Source organism: Chinchilla lanigera, unplaced genomic scaffold, assembly GCF_000276665.1.
Source record: "Chinchilla lanigera isolate Chin_1 unplaced genomic scaffold, ChiLan1.0 scaffold00005, whole genome shotgun sequence".
Classification (NCBI taxonomy): Eukaryota; Metazoa; Chordata; class Mammalia; order Rodentia; family Chinchillidae; genus Chinchilla; species Chinchilla lanigera.
The window spans coordinates 30,554,060-30,564,713 of NW_004955406.1; the positions used below are offsets into that span (position 1 = coordinate 30,554,060).

At 34.3% G+C, this 10,654-nt stretch overlaps 1 protein-coding gene across 1 annotated transcript in view; it reads left to right on the forward strand.

The window, feature by feature from the left end:
* Positions 1-10,654, forward strand: part of Cdc73 (cell division cycle 73) — a gene marked incomplete at its 5' end in the record, with an annotated part of 131,894 nt that overhangs the window by 20,141 nt on the left and 101,099 nt on the right. Inside the window, 1 exon segment of the mRNA XM_013521863.1 lies at positions 7,573-7,789. Within this exon segment, the coding sequence (XP_013377317.1) occupies positions 7,573-7,789 (217 nt within the window).

The following is a 10,654-nucleotide window of genomic DNA, read 5'->3' on the forward strand; positions in this document are numbered from 1 at the left end:
TTTTGTCAGTTCTGTATTTTTGCATAAAAATTAATCAAAAGCATAGTGACATAAAGAATACACATTTATTATTTGAGAATTGCTTTGGGTTAGGATCTCTGTAATCATGGCCTATGTGGTTTCTCTGCTTTAACAGGGTCTTACAAAGCTTCAGCCATAGGGTCCAGAATGTGATTTCAAAAGCTGTATTTTTTTTTTTTTTTTTTTTTGGTACTGGGAATTGAACTCAGGACCTTATGCTTGCCAGGCAGGCACTTATACCCTTGAGCTATATCCACAGCCAAAAAGCTATATTCTTAACTGGGGAAGGTTCTGCTTCCCAGTTCACTAGTGTGTTGTCATTTCTTTTCCTTGGTTTTTTCTTTATGATGTATTTTTTTCCTCTGGCTACTTTAAAATCTTTTTCTGTTGCTGCTTTTGGCTCAGGGAGTTATACTGGGGATTGAACCTAGAACTTTTGCACTGAAGTGCATCCACAGCAGTTTAAATTTTGTTTTTTTTAATTTGGAAGTAGGGTTTTGCTAAATCAGGAAGTTGCCCAGAGTGGATCCTCCCACTCTGCTTGGTGTTGGTATTTTTGATGGGTATTTTTGATATCTCAGGGTATTTTGTAATCTCAGAGTGCTGAGATTACAGGTGTGTGCCCCCACTCAGGTTCTATTGCGTGTTTTGAGCCATTCGGTTATGGAATGGCTTTGGGGGAGTTTTCAGTTATTTGTTGTACCAGAGGTACTTTGAATTTCATTGGAGAGTCTTTTTCATTAGATTTAGAAAATTTGAGAGCATTGTTTCTTCCAAGTTTTTTCTAATTCCCTTTTTATAACTGCTAGTTGCTCAAGTTACAAATGAAACTGTACAAATACATTGCTTAGGTTCTTTTTTTTCTTGGATTTTTTTTGTTTTGTTTTGTTTTTTTGGGTTTTTTTGGGTTTTTCTCCGGTACCGGGAACCGAACTCACGGCCTTGCACTTGCCAGGCAGGTGCTTTTGCCGCTGAGCTAAGTCCCCAGCCCCTTTTCTTGGATTTTTTAATTATAAATATTAGCTCATGTTCATTGTAGAAATTAATGGCTTTCACTGTCATTTCCATGAATACATATGTTGAGCTTTATATATATCTATACTCCCTACTTCCTTCTCCTGCTTCCCTCCCTCCACCTTCCAAGTGTCCTCTCTCCCTTCCCTGGTAGTACTTTTTTACTTTTAGGTTATTTATTTATTTTTTTTTCAGTTTTAACATCTGAGAGAAAACATGTATTTGTCTTTTTGTGTCTGACTAATTTTGTTTGGCACAGTGACCTGCGGTTCTGTCCATTTTCCTGCAAATGACGTGATTTCATCTTTATAGTTAAATAACAGTCCATTGTGAGGGCCGGGGATATAGCTCAGTGGTATAAGTGCATGCCTGGCAAGTGCAAGGTCTAGATAGAGTTCGATTCCCGGTACCAAAAAAAAAAATACTTCATTGTGTATATATAACATATTTCATCATACTCTCATCTGTTGACTGGTACCTAGGCTGATTCTATAACTTGGGTAGTGCTACAATAAAGCTGTGCAGGTATCTCATTTATAAAGTTGCTTCATTTTCTTTATGTGTATATGTAGATATAAGCTAGATCTTATGGTAGTTGTATTTTTAATTCTTTGAGGAGCTTCCATACTGTTTTCCATAGTGACGATACTAGTTTACATTCCCACCAATAGTAAATAAGGTATCTTTTTCTCTGTATCCTCACCAGCATTTTCTTTTTAAATAATATTTAGATTGGGGTGAGATGGAATCTCAGTGCAATTTTTTTCTTGTATTTGTTTGATGGCTAAAATTTTAAACATTTTCTCACATTTATACTGCTTCTTTTGAGATGTGTCTGTTCGAATCACTTGCCCATTAGTTGCTTTGACTATTTTATCTTTTGTTGAAATTTTTTGAGTTCTTTATATATTCTGGATATTAATCCTCTGTCAGATGAATAGTTGACAAAGATTTTTTTTACTCTGTTCATTGCTTATGTTGCTGTGAAGAAACTTTTTAATTTGATGTGATCTCATTTGTCAATTCTTGCTTTTATTTCTTAAGCTGTTAGGATTCTATTCAGTATATTGTTGCTTTTATCTGTGGCTTGAAATACTCCTCATATTTTTCTCTAGTATTTTTAAAGTGTCAGGTTTTACATTAAGGCCTTTTGATTCTTGCAAGATGAGAGGAAGGGATCTAATTTGAATCTGTTGTGTATGGATATCCAGTTTTCCCAGCACCACATGTTTTAAAGAAGCTGTCCCTTCCTCCTGTACTAGAAATTGTACATGGGAACGCTGAACTATATCTTCCCCCTTTTTAATTTCTTTTTTGAGACAAAGTCTTGCTAAGTTACTCATGGTGGCCTTGAGCTTGTTTCTTAGCCTCCCAAATAGCTGGGATTATAGGCAAATACCATGTTCAGTTGCATCTCTGTTTTTAATGCCAATGCCATGCTGTTTTTGTACTTCAGGAATGGAGTATATTTTCAAATCAAATATTGTGATGCCTCCAGTAATGTTGATTTTGCTCAGGACTGCTTTGGCTATTTGGAGTCTTTTGTGTTTATACATCTTAGGATTGATGGTTCTAGGTCTGTGAAAAATGTGATTGGTATTTTGATGGCGATTGCAGTGAATCCGTAGATTGCTTTCAGTAATATGGTCATTTTATTAGTATTCTTCAAATCCTTGAGATTGGGAGGTCTTTCCATGTTTTTAGTGTGTTCATTTTCTTTCTTTAATGTTGTATAATTTTCACGGTAGAGGTCTTTTGCCTCCTTGCTTAAGTTATTGCTAGGTGCTTTCTTCTGCTTTTAAGCTATTGTGAATGGATTATTTTTGTGATTTCTTTCTCAGTGAGTTCATACTGGTGTATACAGGAACTATTGATTTTTTTATTTTTTATTTTTTTGGTGGTGATAGTAGGGATTGAACCCATGGCTTCAGACATGCTAGGCAAGGTTCTACCAAGCTACATCCCAGTGAAGCTACTGATTTTTTATATGTATTGATTTTGTATCCTACTGCTTTGCTGCATTTATCATTTGTAATTGTAATTGTTTCTTGGAAGAATTTTTAGGGTCTTTTGAGTATACAGTTATTTCATCTACAAACCACTTTCTTACTTGTATCCCTTTTAATTTTTTCTCTTGCCTCGTTGCTCCGATAAAATTCGAAATTTTGTGCACTATATTTTAATAAGAGGGATGAGAAGGACAACTGTGTCTTGTTCCTGATTTTTAGAGGCATTCCCTCAGTTTTTTTCCATTCACTCTGATACTGGTTTTGGGTTTGTTGTATATAGCCTTAGTTCTGTTGAGATGTAGTCCTTCTATACCAAGGTTTTTCAGGGCTTTTACGATGAAGGGATGTTGAATTTTATCAGAGACTTTTTCTTCATCTTTTGAGATGATTATGATTTTTATTATTTGTCGGTAATAACTTGTAGTAGCAGGTCCCCAGAACGAGGTGCCCGCAGATGAAAAGGTAAAAGAGATAAGAAAAACAGGGGAGGCAAAAGTCTGGTATCAAGGGGCTTACAGCCTCTGGGACTGCCGCCCCGATCGCTCATCTCAATCGCCTTTTATTAAAACCAAACACGTAACTCAGACCAACAGGAGAAATTCATTATCCCTTTCCATTTCTGCTTCTCAGCTGATGGTAACCATCCTTGGGCGAGCCTCCCACACCCTGCACCACGTGCACTTGTTACAGCTGGAGATCATAAGCCGACCATCAGTAATCAATCCATTAGCAATCACAGTCCTTTCTCCACAATTATTGATTGTATTAAGTGCTGTGTTACATTTATTGATTTGCTTACTATATATTGAAAGTCTTGTATTCCTGGAATGAAACCAAATTGATTGTAGTAGGTGGTCTTTTTCTTTTGTTTTTATTTTATTTATTAATTTTTTGAGACAGGGTCACACAATACAGTGCAGGGTGGCCTTGAACTCAGTTTGTAGCTCAGGCTGGCCTTGAACTCAGTTTGTAGCCTAGGCTGACCTCAAATTTGCAGCAATCCTCCTGTGTCAGCCTCCTGTGTGCTGGGATGTGATCTTTTTAATGAGATACTAAATTCAAATTACAAGTATTTTGTTGAGTTCTGCATCTGTGTTCATCAAGGATATTGATCTATTTTTTTTATGTTTATATTACTGTTTAGTAGGAGTTTTACGCACATACTATATATATGTATGTACGTATGTATAGGCTTTGTAGAATGTTTGGAAAGGTTCCTTTCCTGTTTTATGGACTGAGTTTAGGGAGCAGTGGTATTCTTTAAAGGTCTGGTGAAATTCAACAGTAAATCTTTTGGGAGACCTTTTTATTACTGCTTCAGTCTCTTTGCTTGTTATTGATCTGTTTAGGTTTTTTGTAACTTCTTGTTTCAATTTTGGTAGGTCATGATATTCACAAGTTGTACCATTACTTCTAGATTTTCCAGTTTATTGGTATATAATTTTTCAAAATACTCCCTAATGATCCTATAGATTTCAGTAGTATCTGTTGCAGTATCCTCTATTTTTGTCTGTAATTTTACATATTTGGTTCTTCTCTTTCTCTTGGTTTGACTAAGGGTTTGTCAATTGTTTATTTTTTGATCTGATTCAGTGATATTGTGTATTTTGCCTCAATCTTTATTCTTTCTTTCATTCTCTCAATTTTAGGTGTGGTTTGTTTTTGTTTCTCTAAAGCCTTGCAATGCATCATTAGGTTGAGATTGCTTTATTTTTCTCATGAAGAGACTTAGAGCTATAAACTTCCATCTTATATTGCTTTTACTGTATCCCATAGGTTCTGGTATGGTGTGTTTCTATTTTTATTTTATTCTAGGAATTTTTACCCCTCCACACACTGTTTCTTCCATGAACTACTGTTTAGAAATGTATTATTGTCTTCACATATTTGTGTAATTTCTATATTTCCCCTTCTGTTGATTTCCACATTCATTCCATTATGATCTTATTATGATCTCATGAAATCATTTCTCTCCAAGAAATTATTTTACGTTTTTTGGTATTTGTTAACATTTGCTTTGTGGTCTAAAATATGATCTGTTTTTGGGAAAGTTCCAAGAGCTGATGTGTTCTACAGCTGTTGAGTTGGATATTTCGTACCTGTCTGTTAAGTCCATTTAATCTATAGTTTAATTCTGATAGTTCTTTATTGATTTTTTTTTTTTTTTGTCTAGATCATCTGTTGGTGAATGAGGGGTGTCAGAGTTACCCATTCATTATATGGGGGCCTAGTTCTCCTTTTACATCTAGTACTCTTTGTTTCATAAACTTACATGCTCTGCTGTTTGGTATATGAATATTTGCAGTTGTATCTTCTTGATAGACTGATCTCTTCATCAGTAGTGATTGTGTCTCTTGCTTTTGGCTTGAAGTCTGTTTGGTCAGATGTGAGTGTAGCTGTGCCTGCTGGCTTTTGGATTCTGTTTGTTTGGAATATCATTTTCTTTTTCTCCTTTGGTCGTGTATCTTTGCCATTGAGGTGAATTTCTTGACTTTAATCCATTCAGTCTTTATCTTCTAGTTAGATAAAAATTAATGGCCATTTACACTTAGACTTACTATTTAAAGGTATATACTCATTCTTGTGATTTTGTTCCTTTTTGTCCTGGTTTTTTGAGTAATCCATATTCATTTCTTTCTCTATTACTCATTTTATATATTGTTGCTTTACTGAATCAGTAATGTTTGATGCTTTCTGAATGCTTATTTGCTTGTCTTTTCTTCTAGTGAGATTCTTTCCTGCCATTTTGTGACTATTTTCCTGGGGGTATCTCCTGCAATGCTGGTTTAAAAGTAATGAATTCCTAAAAGCCGGGCGTAGTGGTGCATGCCTGTAATCCCAGCACTCGGGAGGTTGAGGCAGGAGGATCGTTGAGAGTTCAAGACCAGCCTCGGCTACAAAGTGAGCTCAAGGCCAACCTGAACTGCATAGCGAGACCCAGTCTCAAAAAAAAAAAAAAAAAAAAAAAAAAGAAGTCCTTTAGTTGATGCTTAACTTGGAAGGTCTTTAATTCTCTTTTGCTTCTGAAGGATAACTTTGCTGGGTATAGTAATAAAGATTGGCAGAGGTTTTTTTTTTTTTGAGGCCTTGAAACACATCATTCACAGCCCTCTTAAGAGTTTGTGTTAAGAAATCTACTGTTATTCCGATGTATTTGTGTTTTGTAAGTGAATTAGTAGGTGTCTTTTGCAGCTTTTGATCATCTCTTTTCTGTACTTTTGGTGGTTTAACTATACTATGAAATTAAAGAGATTGTTGGCTAATAATGTCAACTTGTGGTCTCTCTGTACATGGATTTCCGTATCTTTCCTGAGATCTAAGAAAATTTGTCTCTTATTTCACTGAATAAGTTTTCTGTACCTTTAGCCTATATATCTGCTCTTTTATCTATACTGATTATTTTTTTTTCCTTTTAATGATGTCTAATAAATCCTTGTATCATATATTTTGACTGGTCATTTCAAAGCAGGAAAGTTAATTTGGGTACTGCTGTTACATCTTGACTGGAAGTAAAACTACAGTGATTGAAACTCTGCTGCAAGCTTGATTATAGTGTAGAAAAGTATTTTAATTTATCAAAAGATATACTGTATGCTTTAAATTTTAGGATAGTGTTGTATAGTATTAAACAGAGTGAGTCACATCCAAATACTTAAGCATCTGCCCTGAACTATGTTCATATCTACTCTAAATACAATTCATATATTATATAGTATTACTATATTTAAATCAGCAGGAATTTTCATCCTTTTTCCAGATCTTATATAAGTGTGTTTCAAGACTTTCATCTTGTGACTAAATATTTTCGTATGTAGTAACTAAGGTACTCAACCACTTCTAAATTCTTTGTCTCATTTTATGTTGTAAAAAAAGAAACTATGCTTAAGATTACCATCTTATGATGACTGGACTTTCAGTGTTAAAGTCTCTTTATCGTTTTGAAGGATAGCCTCTCTTTGCTGATTTGTCTGTTAGAAAATCAGAGGAATGATAAGGAAACATGATTTCATTTTCTAGAGACTGAAAAAATTATGTGTATTTGTAGCATAGAAACTTGTTTTACTTATAAAGTGTATTGTGTTTTATGGCATGTGAGGTTTGAAACCTTAAAATAAATTTCAAGGTAAACCTAAGGTTTGAACTGTATAGGGTGTGTTTTTCACCCCCTTATTAGGTGACCTCTGGGTTTGTGTGTAATTTCTGTAGATGATAGAGATTAGCTGATGAAATTTAAGACAACATCCATATTAATGATTCCAGTTCTTTTCAGGGTAAGAGATGAAAAATATGTAAAAAATTTTGTTGCATTGATTCTTCTAAGAAATTACTAATTTCCACTTAGATTGTTGTATCTATATGAGCCCTTGTCTATAAAAAAAGCTTTTATGATTACAAAATGTTAAGTATGTCAGTTTTACAGATAGAAAGAAAACCTTAATTATTGCCACCAGAAACTTAGAAATGCAAAATATATGATGTGCTGAAGGATTTTTTGCTATGAAAATTTTAAAGAATTACTGCTTTATAGGTCTTTGTCTGAAGCTATGTCAGTGGAAAAAATTGCTGCAATCAAAGCCAAAATTATGGCTAAGAAAAGATCTACTATCAAGACTGATTTAGATGATGATATAACTGCCCTGAAACAGAGAAGTTTTGTAGATGCTGAGGTAGATGTGACCCGAGACATTGTCAGCAGAGAGAGAGTGTGGAGGACACGAACAACTATCCTGCAGAGCACAGGAAAGGTAATGACAGTGTTTTCTCCTTCATATAGCATGTATATATAATCTGCGTTTAGTTCTGGATTGATTATAGTTTGTTATTACAAGGAGGTTTTAGGTTTTATCCCTTTGAAAGATCAGAATAATGTAGATTTTCCAAGTGGTCATGTTTACTATTCCATTGATAGATTTGTTATTGGTCACCAAAGAAGCTGCTTGAAGCAGTCTGAATCAAAGTGCAGGCCTTCACACATCTTTTCTAAATCAGAGTGGACTGGTTTTCTTGTTGAATCATATTTTTGCATAAACTTGATGAGTAGGAAATATTGATGGCAAGCTCTATAGTCATCCGCTAATACAATCATTTTTTTTTTTCTCAAAACATAGAAGAATTTTTTTTTTGTCTTTTTGAGACAGGGTCTTGCTATGCAGTTCAGGTTGGTCTTGAGCTCACTTTTTAGCCCAGGCTGGTCTTGAACTCGCAACTATCCTCCTGCCTTATCCTATTACAAGTGTGTGCGCCACCATGCCTGGCGTCACAGAAAAATTATAAAAATCAGCAAACATTGAGCACATTTTATACATTATATTTTGTTGTGTGAATGTAGGAATTTTTCTGTTTTATTACTGGAGGTTTTTTTGTTTTGTTTTTGCTTCATGATTATGGGGTTTTTCTCCCTCCCTTGTCCTTCTCTTCTTTTCTTTTTCTTTCCTTTCTTCTTCCACTGTCCTCCTTTTCTTTGTCTTTCTCCTTCCATTTCTTCCTTTTCACTGTTAAAAATAATGAATTGAAAACATCTTTGTAGTTGGGCATAGTGGTGGATGTCTGTAATCCCAGCTACTCAGGAGACAAAAGCTGGAGAGTTGTAAGTTTGAAGCCAGTTTGAGCAACTTAGTGAAAGCCTCTTTCAAAATAAAAAATAAACAGGGCTGGAGATACAGCTTAGGTGTAGAGCACCTCTGTGTTCAGTATCTGGTACTGGAGCAGCAGTAGCAAGAAGGCTTTGCACATATACCTTTCTGAATTTATGTGTACACAATCAAAGGATTAATTCTTAGGAACAAATTGTTAGTCAAAGGAGATGACATTTTAAATTTTTAAAAATAAAAATGTGATGCTGGATGATTTACTGTTTTATAGATGACTAAAAAAGTGCGCATCAACTTTGTTTGCAATTCCAGAGATTGAGCCAATGCCTCACAAATGCTAGACAAGTGATTTCCCACTGAGGAAGCTCTCCAGCCCTCAGTTCTGTTTTGTGTACACGTTTTCACATGTGTTGTATTGTGCCCTCCCAGCCCTAGTATTCTCTTGTTAATTGTCCACCAATGCATGGTTGCTGATAATGATGTGGTGCAAAAGATTGAAAAAGTGTAGATTACTGATGACAGTGACTTGAACATTTTTGAAGTAGGTTGATTTTGGTTGTAAAATTTTTAAATTTTAACCATGAATTTATTATGGCACATAGGAATAAAGCTACTAGAAAACAATGTGTAAAGAAAGGAATTTTTCTCTTCTATTTCTTTCTATTCCTTTTTGACTTGTTTTACAAAGTATTTTTTTCTTCCCATTTCAATTTTAATTCTTGTTGATGTTATTCATCTTAGCTCATATATGTAATGTTTAGGTTAGTTGACGTAGGTTCCTGTAAAGGCATGTCGTTTTTTTTTTCCCCCTCTCCTTACTTTTGACCCCACACCCTCGTTTCCTTGTCCTCTTCCCTTTTGCAAGAGATTTATCCCCTTGTCCTTTTCCATCCATCCTTTGTTACTCTGTCCTTGGCCTTACTCAAATGAGAGATACCATGTGGTATTTAAGTTTGTGTGTTTGGTTTAACAAGTAACTTTTAAGGATCATTCTCCAAAGCTAGGGATTGTAGAAAAATCTGAAAATAGCTGAATATCTGTTTCCCATTTTTCTTATTTATAGTAAAATGATCTTGCTATATTTATTTCATTCTCTAATATGGCTAATACTTGAAAAATATTATGACTTACTGTGATAATGCTCATTGTAATTATTGAAAACCTTAAATTCATACAGAAATAAAGTAGATGTTATGCGCTTCCTTATTTTTACACATTTTCAAATAACTGAGATGAACAATTTTCTCTGAGCTCTAGGTGGCAGAATTGTATCATAATTCCAAATTTAAGCATTTTAATATAATGTTGGCATCATTTATCTTTTAAAAATAGGTTGATTATTTAAGAATTGTTTGATAACTATGTTTGCCTCTACTGGTATTAACATTTTAAAAAATCTTAAATATGTTGATCAATAATCTCTAGATACTGTGTTCATTTGCTGAGTTGCAAAAAATAGGGCTCTTAGGTACTTAGAGCCCTGTAAACCTTCAGAGAGATATTCATAACTATAAGTTATCAGGATTTTCTTGTTTTCTGAGTTTTAGGGAAAAAAAGATTGAAACTTCCATGAGAAATAGTTATATTATTATTGCAAACACCTCAGGTAAAGAAACCTGATTTTATAATTCCATTTTTAAACTTCTGTAAATTGATATGTCTTACTGTTTTATGATACTGTAGCAGAATATTACACTCTGAGTGATTTTTAATGAAATGTACGTGGTTCACATTTCTGGAGGCAGGAAACTCAGGATCAGGGAACTGTATCTGATGAAGGCCTTATTGTAACACGGTAGAAGGTATCACACGGGAGAGAGACTGAGGGAGTGAGAGAAAAGAGAATGAGAATGAGAAGAGATGGAGAGGTCTTTTGTCAAGAATCTACTTCATTTTTTTATTTTTTATTTTTTTTTATTTTAAAGAATAAAAGAAGGATAACATAATAAAAGGGGGGACTTAGCAAATTACAGACAAAATGGTAGGAAATTATCAATGGTTATCGTTTTACATATTATT